Source organism: Pieris napi, chromosome 6, assembly GCF_905475465.1.
Source record: "Pieris napi chromosome 6, ilPieNapi1.2, whole genome shotgun sequence".
Classification (NCBI taxonomy): domain Eukaryota; kingdom Metazoa; phylum Arthropoda; class Insecta; order Lepidoptera; family Pieridae; genus Pieris; species Pieris napi.
In genome coordinates, this window is record NC_062239.1 from 11,995,299 (window position 1) to 12,013,092 (window position 17,794).

Sequence of the window (17,794 nt, forward strand, 5' to 3'; positions counted from 1 at the left end):
ATACGTTCATAAGTGTACATAGTAACCAATGTGAATAAAGTTTTGATTTGATTCGTCTGTAGATGTACGGTAGTCATTTTTAGGTTCCTAGGCCCAGAACGCGGAAGTATTTATCATAATCTAATATTTAAAATTCTCGAGTTTCAATGTTCGTTCCCATACTCCTCCAAAAAGGCTCGACCGATTCTTATGAATTTTTTTATGCATATTCAGTAAGTCTGAGAATCGGATACTATTATCTATCTTTCAAACCCCTAAGTGATAAGGGGTGTCCCCTAAAATATTGTTTTTATTTTTTTATGATACAACTTACAAAAATACATACAAACCCTAATTTTCACCTCTACGATCAACCCCTATTTTTAATTGTTGTAGATAGTTATTATTGGACTAAAATTTTTTTCCTAGAAATAATATACATGGCAAAACAAATGTTTGCCGGGTCAGCTAGTTTGTATATATAATATTCAAATGTAACCTTAAATGTAAGGTTCCAGTATAATTTGCATTTACATATGACATCACTCATCAACGTATAGAGTCTAGACTATCTTACACCCAGGTCACTCTTCAATAGGTTTGTTATATTATCCCCATCCTTAATTTTTTTTAGTACACTACTTCAACGTACCCTGCGAGTCTGCAGCGCAAACGTATATGAGCATAGCACGGCGTTTCCTGGTCCTCTGTCCAGTACTTTTACCCAGGAGGTAGGAACGATATTCCTCAGTCAGCGCGGCCACATTGGCAGGCACAGGTGGACCGACCACCTCCTCCTTGGGCGAGGCGCATGCTTGGGGTGATGACAGGGAGATCGAATCTGAAGATTTAACATATAATTGTCAACATAATGGCCAAAAAAAGTTAGACAATATTAATTTTTTTTCTGAATTAAATTACGAAGAACAGATAATTGTTTATTTTATTATTTCATTAGCTTAAGCATATAATATTTATATGTCTACCAGTGATAAAAAATAAAATAAAATATGTTTATTATGGAACATAAGATACATGTATCACTTATTCCACGTCATTAAATTTGAATTTGTAGGCATCCCTACTCATCGGCAAAGAAGACAGAGGGTGTAGGCCGAGAGAAAAAGCCGGCGTAAAAAAAATTCTCGGTACTCTTTTATAATATCAAACAACACTTATTTTAAAACAAATATCGCAAATTAATTAGAGGTAGCCTGTCTAGCACTAGTCCCAGGCCCTTTTATCAACTAGATAATCGTTGACTTTATAGTAAGCCTTTTTACACAGCTTTTCTTTAATACATTTCTTAATGTTTCAACACTGTGCAAACATTATACCTAACATAGTGGTTTAGACTCTCAAACTTCGCGATTCAGGTCTCGCACATAAGTTATTCAGCCCCGACGGGTAAGGGATGGAAATAATAATTACTTCGGTTTGAGAATGATCCTAATCTATGAAAATTTAAATAGAAATAGAATTCTCTCTGTCCCATACATATCTATACCTCTCTTTTAAATACTTAGTCGTAACATTGTGAATGAAAGTGTTTATAAATACTTACCAGAAACACTAGACCCAATCTGCGCCCTAGGCCCCTTGAGCAGCGGTTTCTTGTCCTTGAAGGATGGCGTGGGCTCCAACAACTCCTGCGCAGGCTCTGCCGTTGCATCGAAGGATGGCTTCGTGACGCGGTACGGCGGTGATCTGCGCGTGCAACAGTTAATTCTACGCTAGGTTATTATGGTCAGAGTTAACTATATACAGTGTACACTAGTCATACCGAATTTCAAGGGACCGAGCATATTGTTTTCGTTATAGAGAGGTTTCGTTATATGGAGAGAAGAGAAAAAAACAAATTAACAATAATTTCTAATTTTATCACTATCAATAGGTAAATTATTCTAAACACATATATTCTGTTAACTATGCCTGACGTGTTTTGCTATGCGAATATTTGTTTTGAATTTTTTTGGGTATTTTGTCTGGCACAGACAGTTTGTTAATAATGGCACACGTGTTAATGCAATTAACAATAACAAAGGCGAGACGGCTATTTATGACCTCAGGTGTCTCTTAGAAATGTCGGCACCTCAAAAGGTTAGTTTTGTAAGCTGATTATAAAAAGAATTACACTTAAGTATGTTGTTGCTGTCTATGAAAATATGTCTTCGTAATAGAGAGTGTCCCCTGCGTTATAAAGAGTTTTTTTTTTTTTTTTTTTTTTTTTTTATAAAACAGGGGGCAAACGGACAGGAGGCTCACCTGATGTTAAGTGATACCGCCGCCCATGGACACTCTCAATGCCAGAGGGCTCGCGAGTGCGTTGCCGGCCTTTCAGGAATCGGTACGCTCTTTTCTTGAAGGACCCTAAGTCGAATTGGTTCGGAAATACCTCAATGGGCAGCTGGTTCCACAAAGTGGTGGTGCGCGGCAAAAACTGCCTTGAAAAACGCTCAGTTGTGGAACGGCGGACGTCGAGGTGATACGGGTGGAATTTCGTACTCTGCCTCGACGTCCGATGACGAAACTCAGCTGCAGGTATTAATCCGAACAACTCCTCTGAACACTCTCCATGGTAAATGCGGTAGAAGATGCAGAGAGACCCCACATCTCTACGCAACGCCAAAGGATCAGGCCGCTCGGAAAGGGATTGGTCGTCGACGATTCGAACCGCTCTGCGTTGAATACGGTCAAGTGGAAGGAGCTGGTACTGGGGAGCCCCCGCCCAGAGGTGAGAGCAGTACTCCATGTGGGGCCGAATTTGCGCTTTATATAGTTGCATGCGGTGGCCCGGAGTGAAGTACCGCCTCGCCTTGCTGAGCACACCAAGCTTTTTGGAGGCTAATTTAGCCTTTCCCTCCAAGTGACCGCGAAACTGAACGTCGTTCGATATGTCAACGCCAAGTATTCCAATGCTGGCTGTGGCTTTAAGAAGAGTGTTTTCGAAAAGAGGAGTAGCGACAAAGGGTGTTTTTTTAGCGGAAAACGCGCAAACTTGTGTCTTCTTGGGGTTAAATTGGACTAGGTTTTGTCTGCCCCAGTCTGAGACTCCACGTAGTAGAGTTTCGACTTCAGACACAAGTTTGTTCCGGTACTCATCAACAACTGCCCGAGAAATACCTGCCCGGCCAGTGTAAAGAATATCCCCAGTGCTGTCATCCGCATAGCAGTGAATGTTGCTAAGTTGCAACATATCATTGATATGCAGAAGAAATAGGGTCGGGGATAGAACACAGCCTTGTGGGACCCCAGCGTTCACGGGTTTAAGGTCGGAACATGCTCCGTCGATGACGACCTTGATGCTCCGATCGGCCAGAAAGCTGGAGATCCAATCGCATAATTTCTCGGGAAGCCCATAGGCTGGAAGCTTCGAGAGCAGTGCTCTGTGCCACACCCGATCGAAGGCTTTCGCTATGTCCAAACTTACCGCCAACGCCTCCCCCTTGGACTCAATTGCTTCCGCCCACCTATGGGTAAGGTATACAAGGAGGTCACCAGCTGAGCGACCACGACGAAAGCCGTACTGAGAATCGCTAATCAACTGGTGACCTTCCAGATAACTCAAGAGCTGGCAATTAATAATGGTTTCCATTATTTTGGAGAACAAGGAGGTTATAGCTATTGGGCGATAGTTGGACGGATCAGAGCGATCGCCTTTTTTTGGGATCGGATGTATCGAAGCGGTCTTCCAGCACTTCGGGACAGTGCCGAGCGAGTACAGGTACCGGAAAAGGCGCGTTAAGACCGGAGCCAACTCAGGAGCACAAGTACGCAGCACAATTGGGGGGATACCATCCGGCCCGCTCGACTTATGAATGTCCAAGGAAGATAGTGCTTTGCGGACAGCACGTTGCCGGAATGTGATTTCCGGCATCGAGGAATCACACCGCGAAATGGTCGGTGGTGATCTCCCTCGGTCATCCAAAGTCGAGTTGGACGCGAAGAGACAGCCCAAAAGGTCGGCCTTCTCCTTCGCAGTGTGGGCCAGAGAGTCATCCTCCCTGTGCAGTGGCGGAATGGAGGGCTGACAAAAATTCCCCTGGACAGCTTTGGCGAGAGACCAGAAGGCTCGAGTCCCTGAAGGGAGTTGGGCCAATCTCTCGCCAAATCTGGCAATGTGCTCTGACTTTGCCTTAGTGATTTCTCGTTTGAAGGACCTGGAGGCTGAGTTATATGCTGTTTTAAGTTCGCTGGTATTGGCATCACGAGATTTCGCCGCTTCCGCCCATGCCTTAAAGCATTCTCGCTTTCGACGCGAGGCCGCCTTGCAAGAACGTTTAAACCAGGGCTGAGACTTGCCACCGATCGGCACCGCAGAAAATGGAATAAAGAGTTCCATGCCCTGCAGAACCACTTCGGCGACAGAGGCGGCGACGGAATCTGGAGCTTCCGGCGAAAAGCACATAGGCCCCCAAGGGTAGGACGCAAAGAAAGACCGCATCCCGTCCCAATCTGCTGACTTATAGTGCCAAATACGGCGACAACCCATAAAGCGGGGCCGTGAAGGGCGCGTAGATGGCACAGTACTCCGGACCACACAATGATCTGATGAACCCAATGGCGGGTCAACAGAGACTTGATAGTTCTCCGGATGTGAAGTCAGCAGAAGGTCCAACAAAGAGGGTTTATGACCATCCACATCTGGTATTCGCGTAATCGCAGGGACCATTTGTGTCAGGTCGTAGGCTAAAGCAAAGTCGTGAAAGGATCTTCCCGCGTGATCGGTAGTTTCAGAGCCGAGCCAATCGGCATGGTGGGCGTTAAAATCGCCAAGTATCACGATTTCAGCGGTAGGAACCCTTTCGAGCAGGGAATCTGTAGCCATTTGGATGTGCTCAATGAGTCGGTCAGTTTCGATATTTCCGCTATGGGACCTATACAGGCATGCATAGAATCGCGGATGGTCATCGCAGTCTACGCGCAGCCAGAGGTTAGATAGGTCCCTTCCTTCAAGCGTCCCGAGGCGACGAGAACAGATATCCTCTCTGACGTACACGCAAACTCCCGCCCGCGGCACAAATGAATGTTCCAATTTGTACCCCGGGTAGGAGAGGTAGGAAGTATCAGCCGGGGAGGAAATCTGAGTCTCGGTAAGAAAGAGCAAGGCCGGCTTCGCAGTCTCTAAATGGTAGTGGACTGCGTTGATATTGGTATTGAGCCCCCTAACATTTGTGAAGTCCACGGCGAGTGTGGACGGGGGTGCCTTTGTAGGTTTGCTCCGTTTGCCCCGAGAACGAATTATGTTATTTTTTCCGAGCGCAGAATTGCCCCCCCCAGAATACGAAGGGCAGCCTGTGCGTCCACCACCGGGCGCAGAGTGTCCCGGTGTTGGACGCCCAGAGGGGGATTCTCCACCGCGAGCGCGTGTGGTACCCCCCTGGGGTAGATTCTGTCTTTTTTTCTGCACCTTCATATTTCTTGTAGGGGGGGGGGGGGGGGGGAATGGGCTCCGGGAGTCTCTCTCACCGCACGAAACGCGAGTACAATAAGGCAAACTTATTGCATCACTTCACGCCGGTTTTCTGAGAGACAGTGGTACTGCCCCGGTCGTGCCTGCCCATTTGGCTGAAGCCCGAAGGCAACAGCATGGCACTCCCACTAGGAAGGGGTTGACTGATTGCGCTGATGAAATAACCTCTGTCACAGGTTATTTCACCAGTGGGCGATGGGGTCGTCACGTCCCGACGCCGAAAAATTTTAAGTTTATTAATGTATGGGTTTTGTGTTAAACCAAACAAATATAACTAATTTTTACGTTATAGAGAGGTTGTGACCCTTTACAATGTATTTATACATAAAATAACATAGTCAATGAATCCATTGCTTTGAAAATGAATATAAAATCCATTAAAGGCAAAGATTACAGGGAAGCTAAAAATGTATAAAGTTTCAACCGAACGAACCGAACGAAACGACGAAAGTTTTCATTTAAGTTACAAAGTCTTTGTGAAAGCGTTAATGAAAAACTTGCGCGTTTTAACATCGACCGAGCGTTAACATGTTTTAATGATATTTAATATAATATTTATTTTTTAAACCATATCTTCCCTACAAAGAATAAAACAAAGTCTCTTTCTCTGTCCCTATATCCGTATGTTTGCTTAAATCTTTAAAACTACGCAACGGATTTTGATGCGGTTTTTTTAATAGATAGAGTGAAGAGGAAGGTTTATATTTATAATAACATCCATTAAATAGTGGGAAAATACTGTTATTTTTGAGGTTTCTAATGTGATGACATAATAATTACATTTTTTCCGCTCCATTGCAAACGCAGGCTGAACCCTACGAGATTTATCAAAATAATGTACTAAGTATTGTACACATTGAAAAGGTCTACAGAAAACTCCACGATGGTATATGTCTATCTCTTATGGATATCCCACACTAACATTTTTTTGTTACTTTTTACGACAAATAATGGCTAATTTTCGAAGCGATTTAAACGAATACAACATTAATCCTTTTCCAATTAAATACCTTAAATACATTGTTGATTTCATATAGATCTATATGGTCCTTTACAGTATATGATTTAAATGAATATTTTCGAGGATATTACAGATTTAAAAATTGCGGGACGTAGCGTTTACGGCAGTACCGGCTTTGAATTTAGTATCAGCATTGCACCCGTGCGAAGCCGGGGCGGGTCGCTAGTTAATCTATATAATTCTACTGTACGTGTGTATGTCATTGAACTCCTCTTAAAAGACTGGACCGATTTAACCGCTAGTATGATAACCGCAACTCTTGTTAATATAATTTCGGAATATTTTGACAAATATTTATGGTTAAAGAAGGTTATCGTTAAATATAGTGCCATTATCGTAGACTTTAGTAAGTACCTACAAATGAAAATCCACCATACAATATGTATATGAATGGAAGCTCATTATGAGAAGTCTATTTTCTACATTTTAAAATAATTAATATAGATATTCTTCTGTTCAAAACAATTTTTTTTTATTTTATAATTTTTAACTCAGGCGATCGTCACACCTACTTTTTTGTTTCACTTGGGTTATGACGCATTTGAATTTAATTACATTGTTGTCAGTTTTAATTATTAGTTACGCCCTCAATTTTATATTTTTTAAGTGTATGTTTAGTGCGTATTGGGAATTATTAAAATGAAAAGTTTAGTTACTATATTATCAGTCTTACGTCTCCCATTATTCACTTACTTGTATACCTTTCTTCGAGTAAAGAATTTATTAATACGAGGGCTATTATTTTAAGATATTAGAAAATTATGTAACAACGGCCACAGTCTTCTTTGTAGTACAATTTCTATACTTCTGCTACTACACGTTTCTTTCCTTTTTACAACAGTAAACGAGTATGTGTTTTCAACAAAAAAATACCTTTACCAGATTCCTAGCTTCTTAGTGGGAAATCCGTTCCAATGTGGCAGATGCCATTATAAAAACAGATCAGAATTCTGCGTCTTTACTTCCAATGGCGATACTGATTGATGCATATGTCACCGTAAAATTGTAAACACCGTTAGATTGTAATCTATCTCGCGAGATTGTGAACTATCGAAAGATTGTGAACTCAACGTACTGCTTACAATTTAACGTATTATTATTCGGTAGATGTAGTAGATGTGGTAGATCTATCGAAGTGAAACCGTCAAATTACAATCTTGAAATTGTCAAATTGTTAACTGTCCGAAGGCTGTGTCCCTGATTGGTCGGGTTTTAGTAGACCGTTCTATGTCAATAGAGTTAAGATAGATTACAATCTAACGGTGTTTACAATTTTACGGTTACACATATACCAATAATGTATTTTTGTAAGAGTAAAATTGCGACATCAGCGCCACGGTGATGAGAGAACTACTTCGAACTTGCACTCAGAAAATTTGCACAGCTTTACCGAGAAACTCTGTGACCCTGTGCCCTGATATCAAACAGATAATTCACTTGAGTGTTTGCCCTCAATATTACAAGGTAGGTGATCAATCACGACTCGTAAGTTAGAAGCTTTTAAAAGCGTGTTGTCATATAGGCGTTTGTATGAGTGCAAAGTTTGTAAGTGTTCGTAACATAAAAATGGTTTTCTATACAATATTAATACCTTATTTTCTTTACAGTTCGTTACCTTATAAAAACATACATATAAAGCAGGTTACATAAGTTATTAGGCAACGGGCGGCCTTATCGCTAACAAGAGATTTCTTCCAGGCAACCCTAGTATGGAACAATAAGAAAGGAGACACCTATGGAGGGTAAAGTACAAGAAGTGTATGAATAATTAACAAAAAATAACATATGTAACTAACTATCTAAATCTAAAGAAAAATAATAATATGTCTAAACAAAATGAAAAATGTAAAAGCGAAAGAAAAATATCGGACCACATTTTTAAACATAGGCCGTTTATCGCCCGCCTATATGTGTCGTATGCTAGGAACCTATCATTGACGTCTATGCCCTGTATTTGTAAACTAAATCAATCTATTTACACAGTTTTTTCCTTCAAGAAAAGAGCGAACCAATTCTTAAAAGGCCGGCAACGCACTTGCCAGCTTTCTGGCATTGAATGTCCATGGGCGGCAGTATCACTTAACAACAGCTGAGCCTCCTGCCCCTTTGCCTCATGTTACATAAAAAATATACACAATGTGTAACATTATTATTACGAAACATATATATAAATTACAAGTGAATTTTCAGAATATTTGCGTAAATTTCATGAATATATACAATTTTATTGAGAGGAACGCTTGTGAAATATGAAATTGTCGGCGTATCTGAAATTCCTTTATGGACAGCGGGTTTGAAATTTCTCTAACTGAAATTCCGGTAAATTTAAAGCTTTTGATTTTTGATCTAAAATTTAGCTAATAGATTCACTTATGTGATGTCTTAATGATGAATGACTATACTTCGAAAATATATAATACTAGCGGACCCGACAAACGTTGTTTTGCCATGTATATTATTTCTGGGAAACATTGTTTTAGTTCAATTAAAATAACTATCTCCTATAATAAAAAAGGGTTGATCATAGAGGGGTGAAAATTAAGAGTTGTATGTATTTTTGCATGTTGTATCATAAAAAAATAAAAACAAAAAAAAAAATAGTCCAGTAAACAAAAAAAATTGTCCAGTAAACAAAAAAAAATTGTTTGGGACACCCCTTATCCCTTAAGAGTTTGAAAGATAGATAGAAGTAGCCGATTCTCAGACTTATTTACTGATGCATAAAAATTTCATAAGAATCGGTCTAGCCATTTCGGAGGAGTATGGGAACGAACATTGTGACACGAGAATTTTATATATTAGATTACTAGATGACCCGTTCCATCAGAGTCCAGGAAGGAGCAGATTTATGATTTTTAAATTAAAAAAAAATTGTTCACTTAAGAAACTTAATCAAATCACCTCCCTGTGGGGCGTGGGCCCTACGTTGGGAAACATTGGTTGGTTAAACACTAGGGTATAACAGTTTTGTTTTCTCTGATCTAACGATCTTTAGCTTAAATGCATTAAGTAATCCGTTTTTTTCACCAATAGGTATACGTGTATAATGCAATTTTTTTTCAATATAAACTAACTAAACTTAAAAAAAAAACCTAGTGTAGAGAATATAGTGCAAGTGCTAATCATTATTGAACACTAAGACTGTTAATGAAGTTTAAGCTATTCATTAGTATTGTAGAAAATTAAGTCAACGTAATATTACTAATTAGCCATAATTATTGTATAGGCTAGATTGTAAGTCAAATAAAGTCGCACATCTTTTGGGAACTTAAAAAAAAAACTGCTACGTATTTGAGTTTTCTACTAACAGAGCCTATTAAAAATGACCAAATATACTTAGTGGTTATATTAATTTAATTTATTTTCGAAATTTCTTCGCTAAATAAACTACGCTACCGTTTACTAAACAATTTCGTTTCCGCATAAGGATCTCGACTCAGGCGTGGCAGGGGAGGAGCTCTGACGTCACCGATGACGTCAATTGTGACGCGTGCCCGACCTACTTTGCGAAGCTCTCAATCTGAGCTTTATTATGTTCCATACAATATAGCTGTCTGTATAAAGAAGGGGTATAAAAAAGAGGTTATATACCTCTTTACCTCTTAAGTGTGATTGTTTGACTGCTATAAAAAGATATTATTGAAAATATATTTGATCTTTTGCGTGGGTGTGGTATTAATTTATAATATACTAGCTGACCCGGCAAACGTTGTTTGCCATATGTAGGTATATTATTTCTAGGAAACATCTTTTAGTTCAATTAAAATAACTATCTCCTATAATAAAAAAGGGTTGATCATAGAGGGGTGAAAATTAAGAGTTGTATGTATTTTTGCATGTTGTATCATAAAAAAATAAAAACAAAAAAAAAAATAGTCCAGTAAACAAAAAAAATTGTCCAGTAAACAAAAAAAAATTGTTTGGGACACCCCTTATCCCTTAAGAGTTTGAAAGATAGATAGAAGTAGCCGATTCTCAGACTTATTTACTGATGCATAAAAATTTCATAAGAATCGGTCTAGCCATTTCGGAGGAGTATGGGAACGAACATTGTGACACGAGAATTTTATATATTAGATTACTAGATGACCCGTTCCATCAGAGTCCAGGAAGGAGCAGATTTATGATTTTTAAATTAAAAAAAAATTGTTCACTTAAGAAACTTAATCAAATCACCTCCCTGTGGGGCGTGGGCCCTACGTTGGGAAACATTGGTTGGTTAAACACTAGGGTATAACAGTTTTGTTTTCTCTGATCTAACGATCTTTAGCTTAAATGCATTAAGTAATCCGTTTTTTTCACCAATAGGTATACGTGTATAATGCAATTTTTTTTCAATATAAACTAACTAAACTTAAAAAAAAAACCTAGTGTAGAGAATATAGTGCAAGTGCTAATCATTATTGAACACTAAGACTGTTAATGAAGTTTAAGCTATTCATTAGTATTGTAGAAAATTAAGTCAACGTAATATTACTAATTAGCCATAATTATTGTATAGGCTAGATTGTAAGTCAAATAAAGTCGCACATCTTTTGGGAACTTAAAAAAAAAACTGCTACGTATTTGAGTTTTCTACTAACAGAGCCTATTAAAAATGACCAAATATACTTAGTGGTTATATTAATTTAATTTATTTTCGAAATTTCTTCGCTAAATAAACTACGCTACCGTTTACTAAACAATTTCGTTTCCGCATAAGGATCTCGACTCAGGCGTGGCAGGGGAGGAGCTCTGACGTCACCGATGACGTCAATTGTGACGCGTGCCCGACCTACTTTGCGAAGCTCTCAATCTGAGCTTTATTATGTTCCATACAATATAGCTGTCTGTATAAAGAAGGGGTATAAAAAAGAGGTTATATACCTCTTTACCTCTTAAGTGTGATTGTTTGACTGCTATAAAAAGATATTATTGAAAATATATTTGATCTTTTGCGTGGGTGTGGTATTAATTTATAATATACTAGCTGACCCGGCAAACGTTGTTTGCCATATGTAGGTATATTATTTCTAGGAAACATCTTTTAGTTCAATAAAAATAACTATGTATAATAAAAAAATAGGGGTTGATCATAGAGAAGTGAAAATTAGGGGTTGTAATCCCACCTGATATTAAGTGAGATGTGGCCTATTGCAACGCCTGTCCAGGTGATACCTATTTGTCTATGAAAGAATGGGGCAAGGAGATTCTGTGCTGTGTTTACTAGAGACGACGAACCAAATCGTGCAGTGCGAAGTTATAATATATTAATGTACTTTAGTTTTGTGTCATATATTTTATTTATCAATTTTATGTGTTTTGTCTTTGTATATTGTTTCTGTGTTTTCTATTATATAATATTGATATACCTACGTTCTTGGTTATAGTGGTTGAAGATTGAAGATTATAATTTCCTACGGAAGACGATGCATGATGCGCGAAGAGAGTTTTACAAAATTCTGTTATTTTAGGAGAAGTTTCAGTGTGGCATCGTTACTCCCCTTACTTAAAAAAATAAATAATCCTAATTGATTATGATATTCGCCACTAGATGGCGTATAAGTCAAGAAGCGTGGAGTATATGACATGACAATTGACGGAAACTACACAGACTAACTACACAAGTAAGCGTTACTTCCGTCAGAAAAAAAATCTGAGTTTATGGTTACTCCCTAGTCGCGCCTAAAGTACTTTAAATAACTTTTTAAAGAAGTGAAACGATTTATATAATTAAGTTTCGTAAATGTGTTTTAGACACGTAATAAAAGCGTCCTTAAAACTCAAAAAGATTGCGATATGAATCCGAAATCAGCATGTTCAATCTTAAAGTACGCAATTAAAAGATAAGTACCAAGATGGAATTAACCTCGTTTCCTTTTTAATATAATTTTCCTAATTTGGCAAATTTTTTCGGCAATGTAAGCGCAATATACGAGTAGATACAGTGATAAAATAATGTTGTTGTTTTGTTGTTGTGTTGATTGATCGGGAAAAATCCAATAAAAAATAGATTTTCGAAAATGTCATCACATTTATGTAATTGGGCAAACGGAACAGCTTACCTGCTGTTAAGTAATACCGCCGCCCATGGACACTTTCGGAAATACTTCAGTGGGCAGCTGGTTCCACATAGTGGTGGTGCGCGGCAAAAACTGCCGTTGAAAACGCTCAGTTGTGGAACGACGGGCGGCGAGGTGATACGGGTGGAATTTCCTATTCTGCCTCGACATCCAATGATGAAACTCAGCTTCAGGTATTAATCCGAACTTATCTTCTGAACACTCTCCATGGTAAAAACGGTAGAAGATGCAAAGTGGCCTCACATCTCTACGCAACGCTAAGGGATCAATCCGCTCGGAAAAGGATTGGTCGTCGACGATTCGAACCGCTCTTCATTGAATACAGTCAAGTGAAAGGAGCTGGTACTGGGGAGGATGGCCCAGAGGTGAACACAGTACGCCCGGAGTGAAGTACCGTCTCGCCTTGCTGAGCTCACCAAGCTTTTTGGAGACTAATTTAGCCTTTCCCTCCAAGAGACCGCGAAACTGAACGTCGGTCGATATGTCAACGCCAAGTATTCCGATGCTGGCTGTGGCTTTAAGAAGAGTGTCTTATATCCTTTCTATAATATATTTTCGTAAATCTGATTGTCCTCATTTTAAAGTTTGTTTGAGAGCATAATAAAAGAAATCGTTTGATTGTGATTGGTCGGAACGTGTCCAGTACCAGCTTCGTTACGTCTATCGTTATTCTTAATATAGACCTAAGAAAATGAACAGATGCGACACTAGGCAATGAGATAGGTGATTGGAATGCTGGAAGTGTGCTTTGATGCTGTGCCAGGTCACTAATTATAAAATAATTGATTCAATTAATGAGATATTTGCTGTCCGTTGATTTTGCCGTTGATACTTATTTATTACTACCAATATTGTCTTTCGGTTACAAATTTAAGGTTGTAATGAGGGTAAATTTTTATGAAAACGTCACGAAGATGTGCAGTGTTTTTATCGAAGAAAAAGGAGAGGGCGATTGAGACGGATTGAGAGAGAGTGAGAAAGGGGGAACATAGCATGAAGCAAATAGCCATGGGGGCGAGAGGTGTGCAAGTGAGAAAGATCGAGAGAGAGAGAGAGTGAGATAGAGCGAACGTCGCATCACCTACAGTACCATGGAGGCAGAGAGCTATAGTGAGAAAGATTGAGAGAGAGAGAGAGTGTAAGGGAGATCTAGAAAAATTACACGCTATTGGTTGATGTATTTGTTTAGCAGTTACATATTAGAACTTTAGATGACAATTCTGTCGCATAACGTCACGCAGTAAACGCAGATTTTTTATATGTAATAAGAGGCACACCTGATGTAAAGTGTAAAGCTGCCTTAAGAAACGCTCAGTTGTGGAACGACGGACGTGGAGGTGATACGGATGAAACTCAGCTGCAGGTATTAGTCCGAAAAACTCTTCTGAACACTCTCCATGGTAAATGTGGTAGAAGATGCTTGTAATGAGGTCTTGGGTTATAATTGCTGGTGGGGCCATAAATTATGTATGCACAATGTTAGTAATATTCGTTTACCTAATTTTTCTTTCCTGAAATAGATAATTCAAAGTTGCCAGGTCTCAACGCTCGCACATAACTTTTACCTTCCGACTTCCAGAACCAACATTGGGTTCGCGAGCCTCTTCACAGGATGTGTTCTGATTTGGATTCTGCCACTAACATCGACCCTTTTTCGCACTCCTCTACTGCTTCATTTAAAGTAATTTAAAACAACTATTAATTCCCTAATCCTTGTATCTTTTTTCTGTATCTTTATTATAGCTATTAGTATGTGTGTCGTTCTCCAGATTTATAAATTTTGTACTGTCATGTTTTGTTTTTCTTTGCTCTGTATCGTATTTTTTATCAGTCAAACTTTTTGTGGGTACATCTAATGTGTTTATTTTTAACTTTTTTTATTGTATAGAGATGTATCTGTTTTGTATCCCAAATAAATAAATAAACAACCATAAAGATAGTTTAGATTGTAATTCTACCAAATAATCATAAAAGTTAATGGGACAGTTTATAAACAAATAAAGAGAGGTAGTAATATAACTATTTCACCAAAGTCATAATATTCACGCGAAAAGAGTGGTAATAAATTATTACGTTCTAGACATTAAAATGTGCCGACGTAATGTGCGGTTACTGTGTCGTCCGTAATTATGTTTAAACAGTAAAATAATCGTAAAACCCTTTTGCTCTTCAGTCTAATATCTTTCTATAATATACATTTAGTAATTTACGTTTAATTATTTACACTAAATACATACCAACAATGGATAATTAGTCAAATGGGGAAAAACAACTATCATTTATTTGTACGATAGATATCATGTATGTACTTAGTATCCTAGTAGTATGTAATAGCATTACTTTCTTTTATTTTTCCTGAAAAAAAAAAAGATTTTTCTTTTACGACTTTCTTCCCCGGGGCTAGCGATATGTGACCCCTAAGGCGGCGTCCTAATTGGGAGCCATCGTACGATAGCGCGATGCGTTTTCATCTCACGATCAAAGTGGTCGTGCGATGACCTAACAGGTGTCCTAATAGATCGCGCGATGTCCATCGTCCGCGCCCCTCGCGCGTCGACGCTTCGCGTAGTAACCGATTAGGACACTCAAAAGAGATCTGTTGCTTTGATTACATGATCGCACGATCAAACGCATCGTACGATCGTTATTAAAGCATTCATGTGCTCGCACGATTACTTGCGAGGTTCAAATAGGACACTCTGATGAAATCTGTATGTTTGAACTCATCGCACGACGAGACCGCATCATGTCATCGTGCGATCTTCGCCAATTAGGACAACGCCTAAGGCTATTGGATAAGAAGTTAACAAGGACCTCGAAACAATAGGTGTTCAAAGTTGGACACAAGAAACCCGTGACAGATTACGTTGGCGAAACTTTTGGAGGCTATTAAAAATATTACTTATATCAACCAATTAAGACGAAATTTGTTTGAAAGCTCAAGTTATGCGGCATTTTATGTAATAAAGCTCTTTAAAATTCCTTTGCGGTTGTGATTCTTGTCAAAAAGGTATCGTATTATTTACCCAAATGTTAAAACCAGTTAACAAACTTTTGACAAGTTAGAGGCCGTGATTTAGGCAAATATTTAATTGGGGAATTTTAAGGTTAGTTGAAATGAATGAAGAGTTATTTATGAAGCGCGTATTAAATTTGCTTGGAAAGGTCTAATTTTGTGTTAACATACGCTTTTCAAACATATTACATACGTACATAACTTGCTATCAGGGCTCCAGAAAAATTACTTGTGGTTTTTTGAGGTGAGACAGTCTACGGAGACATCGACATACACAACCATACATATCACTCACACTAACTTATCAAACTTTTTCATTCGGTTCACTGTGCATTTGTTTTTTTTCTAGATATTCTTAAGTACTGATGGTATCCCTCAAAACAGGAATGTCCTAATATGGGGACCAGCGTCTTTACAATGCAACAATAAGGGTTTAATTAAAATTTATATTGATTGGTCATTTATATATCCTAAAACAACATGTAAGCTTAAAATATACAAGAAAACTAGCAGACCGGCCAAGCTACTATTCAAGGGTAACGGTAGGAGAACACCAGTCATGGGGACCACCATGATTTTTTGGTGGTTATGCCATTAAATTGTAGCTTATGTGAAACGTTGGTGAAAGAACCTACGTTTCACATAACACACACAGCGCCATCTGTTAGAATTGTGAATATCAAAAATATAATATTGCGGGTATAGATTGAGATGTAAGCTATCCTATCTTTTAAGTTGGATCATACTACACACGGTGTGCAAATTTGATTGATATCGGTTCGTTAGTTTTGGAGTCCATAGCGGACAAACAACGTGACACGTAGGTAATTTATAAGTATATATTAAGCTATGACTTCACAAATATTACACACATACACATCAATTATATTAGAACATAAAAATTTCAAAGAAAAAAAAACACAAGACAGCAAAAAAAAAACAAATCTTTCTAAGTTTAATCACTCTATACTTGCCTTGCTTACCCCTATATCTTACTGGGTTTTATTGATATTTTTTTTTAAACGCCGGGATTCGAAATAAGAACGGGTTAGCGCGTACAGGTATTTTCTAAGATACTCTCAGTAAATCTATTCATTAAATGCACTAGATATTATTGAAGCTTATAGCTAATTACCGGCGTGTGCCAGGCCACGGCCGCGTTGACCTACTTCCGACCAATGACGCACGCCTGACGTCACCTTTTGTAAGGACTTACAATTATATAATTATCGTAATTGTTTGTTATGTAATGCGTTATTAAATATCGGTAAACATTGTGTTATTAATCCTAGATATTTATTATTTGTTTCATAGAAATACATTCATAAACATACGAGACTTGGCTTGTATGTTTTAGGTCTGGGCCTCAGATTTCTGTTTCGCGTACAATTGTTTTTTTCTAATCTGACACACAACGTTTCGGGTCTAAGGCATGTCTGGTTTCCTCACGATGTTTTCTTAAAAGCGAGTGAGAAAATAGACAAGTCCATCGGACGTATTGGAGTAAGAATTTTTTTTTCATAGAACAGGGGGCAAACGGTTAGAAGGCTCACCTGATGTTAAGTGATACCGCCGCCCATGGACACTCTCAACGCCAGAGGGCTCGCGAGTGCGTTGCCGGCCTTTAAGGAATTGGTACGCTCTATTCTTGAAGGACCCTTAGTCGAATTGGTTCGGAAATACTTCAGTGGGCAGCTGGTTCCACATAGTGGTGGTGCGCGGCAAAAACTGCCTTTACAAACGCTCAGTTGTGGAACGGACGACGTCGAGGTGATAGGTACGGGTGGATTTTCTTATTCTGCCTCGACGTCCGATGACCGATTACCTACCCCAAGACTCAAATGGATCGCTTATAGGATTCAGGCCATAAGTTTTAAGAAAGTTTTCATATAAACAAGTATTATTATTATTTATTAAAATACCAGATCCAAAAAGTCGACAACGTGTGTCAGGCACTGGAGGCTGATCCTCTACTTGCCTAATAGATTTAAAAATGATCATGAAACAGATTCAGAAATCCGAGGCCAATACCTAAAGAGGTTGTAGCGCCACTGTTTTTTTATCTATTAAACGTTATTAATTAATACAGATTTGACAATTTCGGCTTAGTGCTGATTTTATATATTTCTTCCGTAAACAGTCATTCATATACATATTAACAAGTAATTTTCGGAATATACAAACTATTATTACATTGCCAGTCCGCGAGTCTGTTGCCGTCTTCATAAGAAATCCTGATGTCG

At 38.6% G+C, this 17,794-nt stretch overlaps 1 protein-coding gene across 2 annotated transcripts in view; it reads right to left on the bottom strand.

Annotated features, from left to right (window-relative positions):
* LOC125050410 (NACHT domain- and WD repeat-containing protein 1) overlaps nt 1-17,794 on the bottom strand; it is a 57,062-nt gene that overhangs the window by 19,708 nt on the left and 19,560 nt on the right. The window contains exons 2-3 of one of the 2 annotated variants that reach the window (XM_047650256.1): nt 1,544-1,686; nt 632-820 (exon numbers count right to left, since the gene is read on the bottom strand). In XM_047650256.1, the coding sequence (XP_047506212.1) occupies nt 632-820; nt 1,544-1,686 (332 nt within the window). Of the gene's footprint in view, nt 1-631; nt 821-1,543; nt 1,708-17,794 lie in introns of both variants that reach the window. The other variant, XM_047650255.1, reaches the window with a different exon arrangement.